This window comes from Phoca vitulina, unplaced genomic scaffold (assembly GCF_004348235.1).
Source record: "Phoca vitulina isolate PV1807 unplaced genomic scaffold, GSC_HSeal_1.0 scaffold21, whole genome shotgun sequence".
Taxonomy (NCBI): domain Eukaryota; kingdom Metazoa; phylum Chordata; class Mammalia; order Carnivora; family Phocidae; genus Phoca; species Phoca vitulina.
The window spans coordinates 15,053,038-15,073,041 of record NW_022589724.1 but is presented as its reverse complement, the minus strand read 5'-3'; the positions used below and the strand labels follow the sequence as shown (position 1 = coordinate 15,073,041).

Sequence of the window (20,004 nt, the reverse complement as noted above, 5' to 3'; positions counted from 1 at the left end):
AGAGAGAAAGAAAGAAAGAAAGAAAGAAAGAAAGAAAGAAAGAAAGAAAGAAAGAAGAAAGAAAGAAAGAAAGAAAGAAAGAAAGAAAGGAAAAGGGAAGAAAACGTTTCCTATCCCAAGGGTAGGATGGGGAGCAGGGGGGAAATATGCTGGCCTGGGGCAAGGTGGATGTCCCTTCAGAGTTGAAGAGGACAATAGCCAGAAAGGTCATTTCTCACTTGTACCTGGATATGTTTGAACATGTAAGGTCCAAAAACATAACGGAGATTATCCTGCATGTACACATTTGCTTATGCTTCGCTGAGTTAGCACATAACAGCATCTTCTTACACTAGTCCCCTGCCCTCTGTACCTGAGGTACTCACCTCATTTTCATGAGACAGGACACTTAGCAACATCATACGGACTCTCTTTGACCTCTCTGAGCTTCAGTTTCCTCGTCTGTACCATGGATTTAAGATCACTAAGCCGTCCTCTAAACCAATCCTGCTCAACAGAACTTCCTGCAACAGTGGAACTGTTCTTTAGCTGCACTGATATTGTAGTCATTAGCCCCATGCCACTGTAAAACACTTGACTGTGAATAGTACAACTGAGGATGGAAATTTTCATTGTTTTCCATTTTAATTCATTTTCATTTTAACAACCACTTGTGACTAGTGGCTGCCATATTGGACACTGCAGCTCTAGACCAATGAATTCAAAGTTTTCTACCTCTTCTTGAACCTTCGACCTCATGGGGAAATGTTTACGGTATTTTTTTTTCCTCTCCAGATTAATTTTGTTTTGAGAAACTAACAGGAATGGAGGGACCTAAAGAGTCTCACAAAAAAAAAAAAATACACAGCAGTTCATTTGGACCTAAAAATTGCTTTTGATAAAGATACAAAGCAAAGTCTGCCCTGCACTACTTTTCTGCACCCAGAATATATGCTGAGACAGGATAAAGAGCAGGGCAACATGCAAAGCTTGGAAACAGCCCTTTTGTCCTAAACGTGTAACACCAGCGATCTGTGTTGAGCCAATACAAAGGCTGTGTCTCTTCCTGCTGTTCTCTTTTACAAACCCTGATACTCAACTAGATCCTTTAATCTTATCATAAAACATAGGCAGACCTGGATCTATATCTACATCCATATCTTCCAAAGCATATTTGTCTGGGAACTCTGAAAGAGAACTCTCTACTTCACTGCAGAACTTTCATCCTTGCTTAAAAAGCAGATCTGTATATGCCAAGGTAGATTTCAAGAGTTGGAAGAAAGAAAATTCTAGAAAAGATATTAATTGAAGGCCATACTTATCACTACAAAAGCTTCCCTTTGATGAGCTCCTTCTGCTAAGGCTGTGCCGTCCCTACGACCCACATTATCTTGTGCACTTTTCACAATTTTCTGAGAACCCCTATATCACATTTTAATGATGACGTGACTCTGGTTTAAGATGGTAGATAATATTTTACCCAAGAAAGAGAAAGTTGAACAGTGACTCAAACCCAAGACAGTGTGTCTACAGAAGCCGTGTTCTTCAACACTAGTCTACATTCCAGTGCCTTGGACTGTGCTATAAAGGGCTCAAAAAAGCCCTTTCTGTTGGAGAGTTCCAAGTAGAAAAATATTTCTCCTCTTGTGCTGAAATTTGGCTTCTTGTAACCAACCCTCCTTCCCACCCCCAACATAAACACGTATCAGCCCTTGTTCTGTCCTTTGAGGACACAAGGGACTAGCCAGCTCCCGCTTCCCTAGGATTTATACGTGGTCATCCTGTCCCTCTCAACCCTGGCTTTTTCAGCTACAGGATAATCACACAGTCCACACTCATTCCTCCTACAAGATAGTTTCTAGACCTTCTATTGCCTGATCACTTCTTATAAAGATAAGAATCTGCTTGTGCTTTTTAAGGAGTCTCTATAGAATAAGTCGTTAATTCTGAAATTTTAAAAGCCCTACTGTCAGAACATGACCCTTCATGTTTAACCTAAATTATCATAAACTACAATCTAAAATAATTATCCTTAGGTCTATCCTCAAGGGAGACATTAACCAGCCAGTTGTCTGCATGAGAATACTTTACATTTTTAAAGGTTATTATTTGCTCCCTTTTTCCTCTCTGGCATAAATATTTCCAGTTCTAGAAAATTTATCTTCATAAGGTTTACCTCCTCCCCCATCAGTAATTTCTACAGTGCCTCTTTCATCTAGATCCAGGTTGCTACAGAGTTTAAGACAGGATTCAATGTGGAGGTCAAGCTCAAGCTTAAGCAAAGGGAAGCTATTGGCCTGGACTCATGGCTACCTTTTGTTGTTAGGAGTGCAACAAAATAGCAGCTACTTTTTAATGTGTGCCTACTATGGGCCTGTCACTGTGCTGGGTGCTTTCTGTAATGATTTCTAATCCACGATTCCCTTTGGAAAGACTTCGACTCACATTTTACAAATAAGGTCATGGTTAGAGAAGATAAGTCACTTGTCAAAGTCACAGAGCCGGTGAGTGGCATTGAACCCAGGTATGTCTAATTCTAAAGCCTGGGCACTTTCCTCCACACTGAAGATTTAATGGGTCTTTTCCAAAGTACAAAAAATATCCACCTGCCCTCAGACCACCATGAGCCAATGGGAAATACACAACCTTCAAGAATCACATGTCCTTCCACCAAACAATGCAGCATTTGGCTGTGCCAGTGTAAGTCTCTTACATACGGCAATGCAAAATCCTCACTCAACCCATACTCTGGTCATTATTACCCTAGACTCATTGCCTCAGCATCTCAACCAGCAGCTCTAATGGCCTTTTAGATGGAAATTTAAGTCATTTAGCAACACACAAAAAAGTGTTGGATAAAAGTCCAAAAGCATTTCAAGCTTGGCCCATGGCCCTTCCTCATAAAAAAAAAAGAAAGAAAGAAAAGAAAAAGCTAAGAATTGATGGAAAGAGGGTAGAAGGAAGGACTTTGTGGAAGGCAAAGAGAGTTAAAGTGATTGCAATAGAGTGTTCAATTAATGAATATTTGTCCAGTAAACAAATAAGATGGACTATGCTGGTTTAAAAGAAAAGAACTTACCAAGTTTCTCTTCTTCATAATCATTTTTATTCAGTGCGCTGGCCTACATTGCAGATTCACACATTCTTATTTAGGAAACTAATTTGAATAAAAAAGCATACTCAAAAGAAGTGTTTGTTTCCTTTTTTTGTTGTTGCTGTTGTTTTGGGGTTTTGTTTGTTTTTGCCTAACCAGGGAGTAGATGCCCTATGTAGCTGTTACATGGATAGTTGGTAAAATATCAAGTATGAATATAATTAGGATGTGATGGGGATGTGTGGATAGGAAGTTCTTGATTAAATACATAGCCAGTGCTTTCTAGGTCCCCAGACCCGTGCTCAGTCCTACAGAAATGTTTCTCAGTTCAGTGTTCCCTGCCATAATCCCTCTCCAGATTTCGCAAAGACTTTCTGTTCTCATGCAGGAGGCAATCACATGGGATCATGTTGATGCATTTGATCGTTGCGCTAAAATCTTTCTGGAAAAAAAAAAAGTTAGAGAACCTCCTATAGGATAAGTATTCCAAATACTGAATCTAATTGACATACGTAGCTAACTCTGAAGGAGAAAGTATAAGAATAGCATGGGCATAGGAAAACGCCAATTTGCAAAGTGACTGATTAAAAACCAAATACCTCTCAACTATTTTCTTGAACTATATTCTGGTGTATTTTCTAACTAAAGAGTGGTATGAATGACTTCATTCCCTGTATATATCATTCCCACATGCATCCAGAGCATATTAGGTCAATATTATAATCATCTAAGGTTTAGCCATGTCTTCCTATCTACTCAAAAATTTCTCAACCACCTTCGACAACAGCCCTTGCCTCTGTTGCCTTGATTGTCCATACTGATAAATAGTCATAAGAGAGATGACCAAGACAATTGAGCCAAGTAAGAACTGCCTCACAATAGCACAATCTCCTCCATATACTGTTGGTATCTAATCCTTTCACTCTTTAAGGCTCAGCTTGAATTCTGTCCTTTCCAACTACCACTCTTTGACAATTCTTTTCATTTTTTTTCAAATTCCATACCACAAAATCAGTAATTTGCATTCCTTCCTGCTTTGTTCCTTAAGTATTGAATGTGTGATTCCATTTTATTTATAATTCTATTGTTAAGGCCTCTGAGGGTAGGCACTTAGTCTTATGTTTATTTCTATCTCCACAGAACTCTGATTATTGTGGAAAACTCAGTGTATTAGTCTGTTCGGGCTATTATAGAAACATATCACAGACTGTTATTTTAGCTTAAACAACAAAAACTTATTTTCTTACATGTTCTACAGGATAGAATTCCACCACCCAAGGTGCTGGAAAATTCAGTTCTTGTGAGGCCTCTCTTCTTAGCTTGCAGATGGCTGCCTTCTCACTGTGTCCTCACATGACCTCTCCTCTGTGCAGGAGCAGAGAGAGAGGGAGAGGGAGGGTTCTGTCTCATGGTGATCCTCTTCTTCTAAGGACACTAGCACAAAGAGATTCGGGACCCACTCTTATGACCTCATTTAAACTTAATTACCTCTCTAAAGGCCCTATCACCAAATATAGTCCCATGGGAGGTTAGGGCTTCAATATATGAATTTGGGGGGAAGAGAGGACAGGATTTAGTCCATAACACTCAGTGAGAATAGTGTAAGTACTTGTAGATTGGAGAAGACCTCAGAGGCTCATGGACATTCTCCTGCCCTCGATCATAGTTTGGACAACTGGTTTAGAAACATTCTGTCAGATTCTCCAAAAAACTTGACTTTTTAAGGTTTTAGAAATAAATCAAAGAGAAGAGAAACTGGGACTCAAAGAGGTAGAGTATTGTTCCAATGGCCACACAACAATTAAGAAGCTGGGCTGGAATTAAAGCTCGCCTTGCCTTCTAGCACGTTCATCATTTGAACCTCTGTCTCCCAGAGTGGAGGGAAACCAGCAGATGCTGCTAAATATGGACTGGAGGACCAATAATAAGAGGCAGGAGTTACTGAACACATCTACTGCGACTATGGCCTCATAGCATTACAATGACTCACTCAGTGGGCTCGAGTAAATATTGAAGGGATTCGTAAATCTATGAAAGATTTCTACTTATGTTTTTACTTATATCATTATTTTAACCCCAACATTAGCCCTTCACTATACAGAAAGAGAAATAGGACAAAGAAGGGTTACATGACTTACCCAAAGGCACAGAGTTAGAGCTGAGATCCAAATCCAGGTCTGGTCTATACTATTCCAAAGTTTTGCCTTTTTCTGTATTCCCTGCCATCTCCCTGTATTTCCGGAAGTTGAAAAGTGAGTGAAATCATTCCTTCAAGATGGCAATATTCTTTTAGAGACTAGTTGGTATCAACACTATAGTGAATACTGAAGGAGTATCAGGAGAGCTTCAAACGCAGGAGATAGAACATCAAAATTCACTTGGAATGATGATACTCAATAGAGTCGATTAGCAGTGGATACTAACAAGCTTGCTTTCCCTCCTTTCCTTGCAGAAGAGAATTCCTTCGGGAAGATCAGGAACACACTGATCTGGATTCTCCTCTGTGCTTCCACATCCTCACTTCTGCCTGAGACTGAGACACCCTAGGAGTGAGCGCACAGAAACGCCCCAGCCAAACCCACCTCCGCCATGGGGGCCGTGACCCGGCTGTTGGCGGGCATCCTCCTAGCCTCGCTCACCCTCACTACCGAAGGTGGGGTCCTCAAGAAAGTCATCCGGCACAAGCGACAGAGCGGGGTCAATGTCACTGTGCCGGAGGACCAGCAGCCGGTGGTGTTTAACCACGTCTACAACATCAAGCTGCCCGTCGGGTCCCAGTGCTCCGTGGATCTGGAATCAGCCAGCGGGGAGAAGGACCTGGCCCCGCCATCAGAGCCCAGCGAGAGCTTCCAGGAGCACATGGGCAACGGGGAAAACCAGATCGTCTTCACACACCGCATCAACATCCCTCGCCGGGCCTGCGGTTGCGCCGCGGCTCCTGACGTCAAGGAGCTTCTGAGCAGACTGGAGGATCTGGAGAATCTGGTGTCTTCCCTGCGGGAGCAATGCACCACAGGAGCTGGCTGTTGTCTCCAGCCCGCGGAAGGTACGCCCAGCCCCTCACTGTCCAGATGCGAGAAATGATGAGCACGGCCAGATCCGCCACTTTGTTTCCAAAACAGGTTCCCTGGGGAGCTGGCCTCACAAAGTGTTCACTGAGAAGAGATTTTATGGTCAAATAAATGTGCAGAATGTAAACCATCTCTGTTCTGCTCTTGGAGAGTCTTGGTGACAAATGTTTCTCAAAGGAGTTTCTAGACCTCTGAGAAGCCTTCTTGGAAAAACCTTGTTTCACCTTAATGACCAGTTTCTAACATTTATTTGACCGTGAGATCTACAAATTCTCTACCCCAAAACCTATGAACCGTATCATGAAATTCCTGACCCAAGATCACTCTCTGAAAGGTGCTAATATGGCCTCATCACATCACTGTCCAGGCCGTAAAACTAAGGCCCAGAAGGAGGGTGGGATTCCTCACGGTCCTGCCACAAGTGATCGAGTGAGGACTTGAACCACAGTATCTCACACCCTGGTGTTCTCACAAAGACACAGCGCTGCCTGTGGTAATACAAAGTCTGGGAACCGGGAAAAACGTTCCAGTTTATGGCAGCAACAACCATCATCACAATATACATTGAGCCCTCTTTCATGTATCAGGCACTGTAATTCATTACCTGATGGAACCCTTCCAACAACCCTTTGAGATAAGGTTTAATACTCCCATTCTACAGATCTAACTGCTGAGACTCAAAGAAGTTAACCAATTGGCACAAAAAGACACCAAGAGTAATAAGAGAAAGGATCTCTGAGTGGGCTTGTGGTCTCCAGAGCTCACGCTCCCCCCCACCCCCCCACCCCCACCCCCACCCCGTGATAACCTGTATCCTGTGCATCTTTTTCTCAGGGATTTTGCCACTTTAGAATTGTCTTCATCTTCACTGCCTAGACTTGACAGGGCTATAGGAGTTTTGGCAGCTTCAAATCAGAGCTGAACATCTTTATTTCTGCCACCCTGACAAAATGACCAGAAAGCACTTTGATAAGTTATTTCAAGAGTAGACCTAATCATTGTAGGTGGAGAGGACTATAGGACATGCTGTAGGTGTCCAAGGGGGGAGAAAATGTTTTCTTTAGGCACGAATTACTTTATCTTCCATTTCCATCAACTTCCTGGCAAAATGCAGATGGGAGTTACACAATAGAATTAATGCTAAAGAATGGGTTGAAATAGTTGTTTAATGCAGTGCTGTCCAGGAGAAATATAACGTGAGCCAGATATGTATTCTTAACTCTTCCAATAGTCACATTAAAGAAATGAAAAAGGAACAGGTGAAAATAGTTTTAATCAATTATTTTATTTAACTTAGTGTAACCAAATTATCCACTTTTCACCATGGGATCAACACAAAACTTATTAATGGATATTTTATATTCCTTTCTTTAAACGAAGTCTTTGAAATCCCGTATGTATTTGACATTTATAGCAAATCAATTCAGACTAACCACAATCCAATTGTTTAGTAGCCACATATGTCTAGTGGCTACCCTACATGAAAACGTATGATTCTCACCTTTCAAACTATTTGTTTTAATTGCCTTCTTCCCTGCTGTTAGGAAGGAGATAAAACATAGTAATACAACTGTATTTGGGTACAGAGAAAATGGAGTGAGCTTTGTTTCTTCTCCTTGGCTCCATGGAGACTACACCAGTCACTCCTGCAAGCTGAGCCAACACACGATGTAGACTTCAAAGAGATGGAGTCATGTCAGCCCTGACCATGTCTTCCTCAGATTCACCCACCCCTGCAGCCTTCAGGATGGGGAGGGAAAAAGCTAGACGCACATGAGTGTTGTGGGGGTGAAGCCACATTATAAGCTGTACCGACAGAATTAGAAAGCCATTCCTATGCTGCCTCATTTCAATAATGGAAAATTAGAAAGTTCGGTCACGTAAACCCACATACCGACTTGAGTCAGCCCAAAAAACTGCAAGAGAAGATCACAATGAGAACAACAGTAGGTCTGTAATGTCCTCACTTAACCCCGATACACCCCAGGGAAGCAGGCGATTGGTCCCACCTGACCAATGAAGAAACGGATCTCCAAAGCATCTAACTCCCTTTCCAAATGCAGCACAGCTACTGAGCCAGAATCAGAATTGAGTTCAGTTCAACAAATATTTCTTGTGTGAAACAATTATTCTCTTATGTGCCTGACCTTGGCAAGGTACAAGAGAAACTATGTAGCCCAGCATAATACATTCCACAAGGCAATGATTAGTAATCACCGGGGTCATGGGAATACTTGAAAATTCGATAAAAACTATGGATCCTCTCCCAGGAGGGGTTGCGGGGTGGGTGGAAAACACACACACACACACACATACAGCTACACATGTAAGTACACGCTCTTTACATTTGAGAGGACAGGTTAAGAATTCGCACCTACTCTAATGGGATGTCAGTTCCCTCTGATTTCACACATGAAGCCACTAGTTTCCAAGCCAGATGGGAGCTGAGGGTGCCACCATCTTCCGGCTGCATTGGAATCTGGGTCAGGCAGGTGGTAACAGGAAAGCAGCCGCTTAGGCTCAGGGGTCAGCCTCTGCGCTCTCGTTGCAGGCCGCCTGGACACCAGGCCCTTCTGCAGCGGCCGCGGGAACTTCAGCGCGGAAGGATGCGGCTGTGTGTGCGAACCCGGCTGGAAAGGTCCCAACTGCTCGGAGCCCGAGTGTCCTGGCAACTGTCATCTGCGAGGCCAGTGCCTGGACGGGCAGTGTGTCTGCGACGAGGGCTTCACGGGGGAGGACTGCGGCCAGCTGGCCTGCCCCGGCGACTGCAACGACCAGGGCAAGTGCGTGAGCGGGGTGTGCGTGTGTTTCGAAGGCTACACGGGGGCCGACTGCAGCCGGGAGGTGTGCCCGGTGGCGTGCAGCGAGGAGCACGGCAGGTGCGTGGACGGCCGCTGCGTGTGCCAGGACGGCTTCGCGGGCGAGGACTGCGCCGAGCCGCTGTGCCTCAACAACTGCCACGGCCGCGGGCGGTGCGTGGAGAACGAGTGTGTGTGCGACGCCGGCTTCACGGGCGAGGACTGCGGCGAGCTCATCTGCCCCAACGACTGCTTCGACCGCGGCCGCTGCGTCAACGGCACGTGCTACTGCGAGCAGGGCTTCACGGGCGAAGACTGCGGCCAGCTCAGCTGCCCGAACGCCTGCTCGGGCCACGGCCGCTGCCAGCAGGGCCAGTGCGTGTGCGAGCCGGCCTTCGCCGGTCCCGACTGCAGCGAGAAGAGGTGTCCCGCCGACTGCCACCAGCACGGCCGCTGCACGGACGGGCGGTGTGAGTGCGACGCCGGCTTCGCGGGAACCGACTGCGGCGAGCTCCAGTGTCCCAACGGCTGCAGCGGCCACGGCCGCTGCGTCAACGGGCAGTGCGTGTGCGACGAGGGCCGCACCGGGGAGGACTGCGGCCAGCTGCGGTGCCCCAACGATTGTCACAGCCGGGGCCGCTGCGTCCAGGGCAAGTGCGTGTGCGAGCCGGGCTTCCAGGGCTACGACTGCAGTGACATGAGCTGCCCCAGCGACTGCCACCAGCACGGCCGCTGCGTGAACGGCATGTGCGTCTGTGACGACGGCTACACCGGGGAGGACTGCCGGGACCTGCGCTGCCCCGGGGACTGCAGCAGCCGCGGCCGCTGCGTAGACGGCCGGTGCGAGTGTGAGCATGGCTTCACCGGCCCCGACTGCGCGGAACTCGCGTGCCCCAGCGACTGCCATGGCCAAGGCCGCTGTGTGAACGGGCAGTGCGTGTGCCACGAGGGCTTCATGGGCGCCGCGTGCAAGGAGCGGAGGTGTCCCGGCGACTGTCACGGCCGGGGCCGCTGCGAGGATGGGCAGTGTGTCTGCCAGGAGGGCTTCGCGGGCCCCGACTGCAGGCGGCGCTCCTGCCCCAACGACTGCAGCGGCTGGGGCCAGTGCGTGGAGGGCCGCTGCATCTGTAGCGAGGGCCATGCCGGGGACGACTGCTCCGAGGGTGAGTCCACTGACCATTGGTTCAGGAGCGGGCCCTGGTGCGGGTTGGAGAGCTGGGTGTCCTATTACACCTGCCCACGCGCACCGCGCACACACACCTTAGCAGGGGCCCTTGGTTATTCACCTGTCACAGGGCTACCTATTGAAGGCTCGGAGGCTCAGGGGAGTCATAGAATTGTCCCAGGAACACTTAGCTCGTACATTCTAGAGCTGTTATTTGAGTCTACCCATCTGGTCTACACCGAGTGTAACACCCAGTAACACCCGTGGTGAGGTAGATGAAATGAAGACAGCCTTTTTGCTAAATATGAGCCCTCTCATCTCCTCCCCACTGACACGGAACCAAAAATAACCTAAATCTCTCTATTTGGAGGGAAGCAAAAATTCAGCTCAATTGAATGGACAGTGAGATTACCTAAAACAAACTGTTCTACATGCACACTCAGAGAGTAAATGCTAATTAATCACTTACAAGGTGGAGCCATCTCTTAACTCATTTATTCGTAACTGTCTTCGATCCCGAGGATTATGAGCTCCTTCAAGGAGCGCTAATCTGACAGCACAAGGAACAGTATACAGTAAGTGCTCAATAAACATGGATTGAGTGAAAATACAACAAAGAACGATAATGCTCATGTTCACTGAGGGTCTTCTTTGTACTCCTCTCATCCACCCAGACTATACCTGTTGTAATAGAGAATTTCTGCCCCGATTGAAGGTATCATTGATATGAATAAATAAATGTGTTGAATGGGCCCAAGGCAGGGAAGCCTGGTTGGAAAGAACACCAGACTGGCAGGGAGGAGGTGTGAGTCCCAAATTTGATGAGATGAGCAAAGTTGGGCCAGTCCCTCTGCCTCTCTCACATCTAGAAAATGAAAGAATGGGACCAAATGAGCCCCAGATACCTTTCCAGCACCTCAAGTTCAGAGCAGGGAGCCAAGTTCAGGCTGCCTGTGCCCGTGCAAATGGCCTGAATCTGAACTAAGGTCCAGGGAGTAGAGAAGTCGGAGGGGTCAGGTCACAAAGAAGCCTGACGGCCACACTGCAGACTCAGCACTTTAGCCTGAAGGTCACCAAAAGTTTTCAAGTTGGATCATAGCAGAAGGTCCTTGACGAGTTTTTCATCTTAGGAAATGGAAGCTCAATTTTAGGGCTCTGTGACTGGTAATGGAGGGGACAAGTGAAGGGAAGCAGCCTAGAGAGAGAATTTATAGAGGACCTTACTGACACCACCTGACCCAAGCTGTCCTTTCGTCCTCCTGCCAGTGTCCCCTCCCAAAGACCTCATCGTGACAGAAGTGACGGAAGAGACCGTAAACCTGGCCTGGGACAACGAGATGCGGGTCACGGAGTACCTGGTCATGTACACACCCACCCACAAGGACGGCCTGGAAATGCAGTTCCGCGTGCCTGGGGACCAGACGTCCACCACCATCCGGGAGCTGGAGCCTGGCGTGGAGTACTTTATCCGCGTCTTTGCCATCCTGGAAAACAAGAAGAGCATTCCCGTCAGCGCCAGGGTGGCCACGTGTGAGTGCCCAGAACCCATCCCCACCCCCGCAGCCTCTACTGCCCTTGGCTTGCCCGGTGCATGACCTGCCCCCACGGGTCACTGCCTCACCTTTGCCCCGTAGCTGCATAGCTGTCCTTTCATCGTTGCACCAATTAAGACCCCGGGATCCAGTTAAGCCCACTGAATTTTTTTAAAAGAAACCCCTCATCTAGTAATTCATTTAACTCACCATAACTCTATGAGATAGGGACAATTATTAACCCATTTTACAGATGAGAAAACTGAGACTAAATGGTCAACAGCTCCTCCCAAATCAGACTCAATAAGTTGTGGAGATGAGATTTTAACCCTGAAAGTCTGGTTGCAGGTTTATGCTCTTACCCATTCTATTCTACTATTTCCTTTCTATGGAGCTCATTGTCCACATATTAAAAAAAAAAAAAAAGTAGAAACATTAGGGTTCAAGTTATTCCTTTAAGAATCCAACAACAGTATAATTCCCTTCATACCTAAAAAGCAAGTTGTGGCTAGAAATTGGTCCTTATTTTTGCTTAGCAAATATAACATTGGCTGCCACGTATTTTTTTTTTTAAGATTTTATTTATTTATTTGACAGAGACATAGAGAGCACAGATAGGCAGAGCGGCAGGCAGAGGGAGAGGGAGAAGCAGGCTCTCTGCGGACCAGGGAGCCAGATGCGGGGCCCAATCCCAGGACCCTGGGATCATGACCTGAGCCGAAGGCAGCCGCTTAACCGACTGAGCCACCCAGGTGCCCCTGGCTGCCACGTATTGAAATGCGCAATGCGCCAGGAACCATGCCCAGCGGTCGACATGCAACGTATCACTCAGTCCTCAAAACATTCCCAGGAACAGGTGTACTTACCTCTTCCTCCCGAGTGAAGAAGCTGAGGCTTGGGGCACTTTGTGCAACTTGTCCATGCACACAAAACTTGTAATGTGGAGCTTGGATTTGAGCCCAAGGTCCATCTGATTCCAAACCCTGGGTTCATATGGCTTCACCAGATGAAATTGCCAGGATTTAATCGTATGGTGGGTCCTAATGCTAATTGTCACACTGTCTCGCAGTAAACAGCATCCCACAAGTAGTCGGAAATAGAATCCAGCTCTGACGGGGGTGGGGCACCCACCAGTGGGGTTTAGGGGAATCACCGCTGTGTCCACCGGCCCCCGCAACATGCAGCCATCCTTTCTTCTGCTCTTCCTGACAGACTTGCCTGCACCTGAAGGCCTAAAGTTCAAGTCTATCAAGGAGACATCTGTGGAAGTGGAGTGGGATCCTCTGGACATCGCTTTTGAAACGTGGGAGATCATCTTCCGGAATATGGTAGGGAGCACAGAGGAGCAGGCATATTTGACCTCAAGGATCTAAACGACGGTCCGAGGGCTCTACAGACTTTTATATCAACTTTATTTCCTTAGCTTCTGGTGGGGAACAGGGCTGTGGTTAGTTAGCCCCTACATGTTTGCATATATATTCTAAGTGATTTTAATAAGTCCGTAAGCATAGCCCTTAGGGCTGTGAGCTCAAATAGATGCTGAGCCATCCCCTTGTTCCTCATAGTCTGGCAAATCTCTACTCGGAAGAGAACAAATGAGCTCTGTCTCCAGATGCCTCCAGGCATATCTGAGATGGAGTATCCCTTCTATCTGGGCCTTAGAGCTTATAAGAGGCAGGGAATTAGGTTCCGAGCCCAGGCACTGTCACTAACTAGCTGGGTGCCAATGGGACAGGCACCCAACCTCTCTGATGCTCGCTTCTTGGTCTGTCAAAGGAAGGATTGAATCTGTGGCTCTAGACTGCTTTGGCTCTCACATTCTGGCACTTGACTTGAGTGTCCAAGGAGTGAGTAGAGAGGTTTAAAGAGGGAGAAGCCAATTCAAGAAATGTCCTTATCCTCTGTGCGTCCTCAGCACCTGCCATGCTGATCTGCCGCCAAGGGAGAGCTTAGCGAAGGAGTGGATGCAGAAGGAGCGAGCCACAGAGAAGAAGAGGCTGGAACCTCCTTTAGGTCTTACTAAGGTGCTCCTATCTTTCAGAATAAAGAAGATGAGGGAGAGATCACCAAAAGCCTGAGGAGGCCAGAGACCACATACCGGCAGACTGGCCTTGCTCCTGGGCAAGAATATGAGATCTCACTGCACATTGTGAAAAACAATACCCGCGGCCCGGGCCTGAAGAGGGTGACCACCACCCGTGAGTATCACCTTTAATAGCACGGACCCTCTGATAAAGCTGACTGTACCCCATAGCGCCTCTGCTTGAAAATATTTCCTCTTCTATCGCTTCTGCATCAACTAGATTTTGCTACGTAAAAAACAAGCCCCAAACTTAGTGACTTAAAACTATAGTTCTGCACATTGGTGATTTGGGGTTGGGCTCAGCTGGGCAATTCTGTTTTTGAGTGGGCTCGCTGCTGCATCTGTGTGGGCTGGGGGCTGGCTGGCCTCAGGTGGCCTCAGTATGCTAACCTGGGCCTGATCACATGGCAGCTGAGCACTGTATCACTCTGTCAAAGCACATCTCAAGGCCAGTCCAGATTTAAGGGGTGGGGAAACAGATCCAGCCCTTGATGAAAGGAGCCTCAAAGTAACATCTCAAAGGGGCACAGATACAGGAAGATCAATAAGAGAGACCATTATAAAGAACCTACCACATCATCTAATCTGATACACCAGTCTTGTGAAAGAGGTTGGGAAAATACTATTGTTATTACTTTTCCAAGAGTAAAAACTGAGGCTTAGGGAAGTGAAATCAGTTTAACAAACATCACATGGTGAACACTTGAGTCTCCACAGGGCCACAATTATCAGCGAGGATCCAGTTTTATAACTTTCACCCCCTTTACCACTAGCATTGACGAGGAACTGGTCTCTGTAGAATGTTCATCCTATATCTCCAATAGGAACATAAATTAAATGTCATTCAATAATAAAGATGTCAGAACTTCTTGGGGGTAGAATAGAATTTGGCACTACTGGATCCTTTGGTGAGGGGGACAAAGAAAATCTGGATTTGGAGTTGTTCTACCAAGAAGCAAAATTTTAAACATCAATAAATAAATAAATAAAATTATTTTGCATTGCCATTTGGGAAAACCTTTTTATCTTCAAGATAGCATCTGTGCCAACTGTTTAAGGAATTGATTCTTTTTGGCAGGAGATTGTTGGAAAAGTTAAATCTGTTGACTAATGACAAGAAAGAACATCTTGCATTTAAATATTTGCACATTTTGCCTAGCTCAGAGCCAACTCCTAGCTTGTCTCCCCTATAGGCAAGTGTTTTCCATCATTCTGACACCATCCCTCTGTGGTAGGTAGAGAGCAGGTATCGACAGGAAAAAATCATTAGATCACCAGAAAGGCATAGAAAAGATCCAGCAAATGCTTACCTGCTATAGAGAAGGCACACCAAAACTACAGAATAAAATTTATCTACCCCTTGCTTTTTAATCTAATTCTGGGGATTAGCTGCTTTAGTCTTCTTGCAGGACAAACATCCCAACACCTAAAGTTCCCTAATCACATAAATATCAACACTGAGAGGCAGACATTTACGTGTTCATTTTGCTGATAGCCGAACTTTATCCAGGTTTAAAGGACCTTAAAGTTTGGGTGAGAAAGCATTTTTGGCTCCTTCCCACTGGTATCTGTCTCTATCAGGCTGTATTACCAACCATTTCTGGCACCTGGATGCTTTTGAGAGGCGTTCACATTTACTGGAGCAGGAGTATGGGCTTTGGACCCAAACAGACCTGAGTGTGAATTCCAGCTTCACCGCTCACCATCACCTTGTGAAGTTCTACTTCTCTAAGCCTATGACCTACTATCAGGCACATGGGTTTATAGTGTCCTTGCCGGGTTGTCATGAGAGTTAAGACATACATGACAGAGCACTGTGCTTGGCATGTTAGGAAGCCACGGCAGCACTTGCCTCCTCTATTCAAGGGTCCCAAATCTGGGGAGGGGGAAGAATCAGTGAGCTTGACTCAATCCCAACTTAGGAAAGAGCTGCTAAGGACAGCAGCAGGTGTGGTTTGGGTGCTTGCTGGCACCTGTAAGAACACGGGACAGGCAGCTTCACTGTTGAACTCTAGCTTTGTTTTCATTGTGAATTCTATGGGTTCATTGTCTGTAAGCTGAGACTGATGGGTTAACACTTAGAATTCAAAGAAAAGACTCTGCAGGTTTCTCATAGCCAGATAGGACTTATTCCTCCTTCCTGTTCCTTATATAACACTGAAGTTCCTTTCATTTGATATTGTCTCCTCAACCAAAGCTGAAAACACAAACTTAGCTATTTTTAAATTGAAGAAATAAACATTGGCTAAATGCCTTAATATCTTAATTTTAGGCATTTGCCAAATTCTTGGTCTGTTTTAATGTTTGCATTAAAATTGTTTTTATAATTAGAAAAAAAGAATTCAGACATAAATGACAAAGTCTGACGCTCTGCTGGAGATTAAAAGGGGTCAAAGACCCACTCTCTAAATAAATGAATTGAGACCTTATCTAAGTTGAATAACACAAACTGTAGAGAAATATGTTACAGAACAGTGAAGAAAGTGCAAGGATTCTCTTATTTTTAATTGTGCTAAGACCACTTAGAATGAATTCTATCTCCTCTTTCAATGAGTATGATTACCTACACGCACTGTGTTGTCCAACACATCTCTAGAACTTACTCGTCTTACATAAACTGAAACTTTATACTTGTTGGGGAGGGTGTATGTGTTCACCTGATTATAACAAGGGTCAAAGAGGACTCTCATTAGGAAGTGATATGTAAGTGGGGTTTTGAGGGATGAATAAGAGATTTTTTTAGAGGGGGAGGGGCAATCTCGGGAAGAAGACACAAAGGAAGAGCTAGTGCAGGGGCCAAGAGGTGAGAAATAGCATGCCATGCTTCCTGTCACAAAACAACAACACAACACACACGCACAACACGACAACACAAGGGCGGTGGGTGGGGCAGGAGGAGGACTGAGACGGAGGCACAAAGATGGCAAGGCTTGGGACAAGTTATGACTTTCTTCCTGAATTCTTTCCTCACAAGTAACTCTCTATACCTGGCCAAGCCAGGGGTGGCCTCACTTTTGGGCTCCATAATTCTGATGGAAAAGTTATCCATCCAGGGAGTTTTGCCTAATAAAAAGCCAGAGAGCCTAAACCAATATTTTTTATTTTTTATTTTTTTATTTAAATTCAGTTAGCCAACTTATAGTACCTCATTAGTTTCAGATATAAATCAATGTTTTTTAAATGAAAAAGGCCCTAAGCATGTTTCTTCAACTCATGAGAACTGTAGTGATAATAATAACAGGGCAATGACCATTTATCACGTAACTGCCACGCTCCAGGCTCTGCGCTAGGTGCTTTGCAAGCATTGTCCTTTCATATTCGAAAAAACAACAAACCCTGCAAGGTAGTTGTCATCATCCCTATCTAGAGCTTGTCAGATGGGAAATGGAGACACAGAGAGACAAAAGCAGGTCAGATGGCTAGTAGACACTGAACTATCCACACCTGGAACTGGATGGCTGTAAGCCCCTGTCTGCTCAGCCCCTGGCCCCGGCCCCAATCTCTGAAGTCACTCTGCCGTCTGCCCGTCACAGGCTTGGACGCCCCGAGCCAGATCGAGGTGAAAGATGTCACGGACACCACGGCCCTAATCACTTGGTTCAAGCCCCTGGCCGAGATTGATGGCATTGAGCTTTCCTATGGAATCAAAGACGTGCCCGGCGACCGCACCACCATCGATCTCACACACGATGAGAACCAGTACTCCATTGGGAACCTGAAGCCAGACACCGAGTATGAGGTGTCCCTCATCTCCCGCAGGGGTGACATGTCCAGCAACCCAGCCAAGGAGACCTTCACAACAGGTAATGGGCCTTCCCCTGTGAACAGCCAGGAAAGATTGGCTGTGAGGCTTCCATCCCACTCCATGCTGCCTGGTATCTTCCAGGCTCCTTTGACAGTAGGAAAGTAGAAAGGGAAATTTCATTCCTTTAAATATTTATTTAAAAATATTGTAGCAATTGATTAACTTTTTAAAGAAAACTATATCCAAATAATCTCCTAAAAAAAAAAAACAAAAACATAAGGTGCTGGTCTGATAATCTCAGACAAAAAAAGTTCTGATTAAAATAAGATTCAAATAAATATTTTCATAGTAAAATACAGTTTATGGAAAGCATGGATGACAAAGATGCCCATAACCTCTTAGCCTGTGGCATTCTTTTTTTTTTTTTTTTTAAGATTTTATTTATTTGAGAGAGAGAGAGTGCAAGCGAGGGTAGGGGCAGAGGGAGAGGGAGAGAGAGAACCCTCAAGCTGACTCCCTGCTGAGCTCAGAGCCCAACATGGGGCTCCATCCCAGGACCCTGAGATCATGACCTGAGCTGAAAACAGATGCTTAACTGACTGAGCCACCCAGGCGCCCCTGTGGCATTCTCTTAAAAGTCCCAAAGTGTCCATGAATCTTTGAGTCAATGAATATTTTTTCAGAGCACATTATGAAGCACTGTATGAATTATTAGAAATACAGTGATGGGCACAACAGACCAGTTCTTACACTCACAGACCTTATTTGTAAGTTTCTGTATAGTTTTTTTAAGCATAAAATCTGAGGAGCGTGTGAATGACTAAAATAGCACACATATTAATAATGGGGAAAGGAAAAAAAATGAAATAAAATAAAATAAGACAAAATAATTGGGAAAGGTGCCCGATATGCAGTATTTATTTAGATCTGTGCATCAGGTATTGAGATGGGTTGGGGGGAGATGTTGTCATTTTTCTCCAATGGCAGGTGCCTTTCGTGTCTCAACTTAGACTTGTCTGACTCCCAGGCTCCTAGTGCCTGGTGTTTTCGATGCAAATGTCCCATCCTCTTCCAAACAGGCCTGGATGCTCCTAGGAATCTCCGTCGCATCTCCCAGACAGACAACAGCATTACCCTGGAATGGAAGAACGGCAAGGCGGCCGTTGACAGTTACAGAATTAAGTATGCACCCATCTCCGGAGGTGCCCATGCCGAGGTCGAAGTCCCAAGGAGCCAGCAAGCCACCACCAAAACCACGCTCACAGGTAAGCTCTGCATCCCAGACCCAGCCCACCCGCGGGGGGGGGGGGGGGGGGGGTGTGTCCCCATTTTGCAGCCCTCCACGTAAAGTGCAGTTCCCAGCAATTCTCACTTGGACTTCAGCAAGGCAGTCTGTACAACATACCAGACACTGAGAAATCGTAGCCTCCAGCGACAGGCAGCTCAGGGCTATTTTGATGATCCTCTGAACGTCTTCCCAGTTTGGGGCTAAATATCCACCTGCACATTTTCCCTTAGGTCTGAGGCCAGGAACTGAATATGGGATCGGAGTGTCTGCTGTGAAGGCAGACAAGGAGAGCGATCCAGCCACCATCAATGCGGCCACAGGTGAGATTGCCCTGGATCCCCCCCACTGCTGGCTTGGCGCTGACAGAGTGCTGGGGCCCGGGAGGCAGAACACCTGTTTTGAAAGAAACAGTAGATGCACAGAGGAGAAAGGGGCCTCCAGGATCATCTAGCCCAGATGTCTAATTCAAAAGTAACATAAGCACGCCACATCTAAATGATCCTTAAGGGGAATGAGATTTTTTTTTAAGAGAAATTGGAACCAGATTTTATAAGAAATCTGCAAACTTAAGTTGGTAATCAGTTCCATTTCATATATATATACATATATATATATAAACCTTGGACTAATCAAAACACATCTGGGAGGTTTTCTTTTAGAAAACACCTGACTTTTATAGTGTAGTTTTGTCCTACAGAGGATAAGTAGCAGAAACATAGTTTCAGACAGACTTTGCTCTTACCCATGAAGCTCCAGTCTCTGGATGAGAGTGATGAGGAGCCATATGATTTGAAGCCATTGATTCTTTCCTCAAGTTTCCCCCCATCCCTGGAAAATGTGTTAAAGAAAAGAAAACTCTTCCCTCTATTTCTCCACCAATCTCCTCCTTACTTTCCCCAGGCACCATGAAGAAAAGGGGTCTGGTGTGCAAAAAGGATGTAGATCATGCCTCATGGGTCCTCATTATGCAGGACCCAATGCTGAGCACTTGCACACACACACTTTTTTTTTTTTTAAGATTTTATTTATTTATTTGACAGAGAGAGAAAGAGATCACAAGTAGGCAGAGCGGCAGGCAGAGGGAGAAGGAGAAGCAGACTCCCAATGAGCAGGAAGCCTAACGCGGGCATGATCCCAGGACCCTGAGATCATGACCTGAGCCAAAGGCAGATGCTTAACCGACGGAGCCACCCAGGCACCCCACACACACCCTTTTTTATCTTTTTATTTTGAGGTAATTGTCAATTCA

The 20,004-nt window shown here is 45.9% G+C and overlaps 1 protein-coding gene across 3 annotated transcripts in view; it reads left to right on the top strand.

Moving 5' to 3' along the window:
* Window positions 1-20,004, top strand: part of TNC (tenascin C) — a 91,689-nt gene that overhangs the window by 22,036 nt on the left and 49,649 nt on the right. For all 3 annotated transcript variants that reach the window (XM_032418365.1, XM_032418363.1, XM_032418366.1), the window contains exons 2-9: window positions 5,526-6,119; window positions 8,696-10,105; window positions 11,374-11,637; window positions 12,852-12,967; window positions 13,681-13,837; window positions 17,256-17,525; window positions 18,547-18,732; window positions 18,986-19,075. In XM_032418365.1, the coding sequence (XP_032274256.1) occupies window positions 5,663-6,119; window positions 8,696-10,105; window positions 11,374-11,637; window positions 12,852-12,967; window positions 13,681-13,837; window positions 17,256-17,525; window positions 18,547-18,732; window positions 18,986-19,075 (2,950 nt within the window). In that variant the 5' untranslated portion in view covers window positions 5,526-5,662. The remainder of the gene's footprint in view (window positions 1-5,525; window positions 6,120-8,695; window positions 10,106-11,373; window positions 11,638-12,851; window positions 12,968-13,680; window positions 13,838-17,255; window positions 17,526-18,546; window positions 18,733-18,985; window positions 19,076-20,004) is intronic.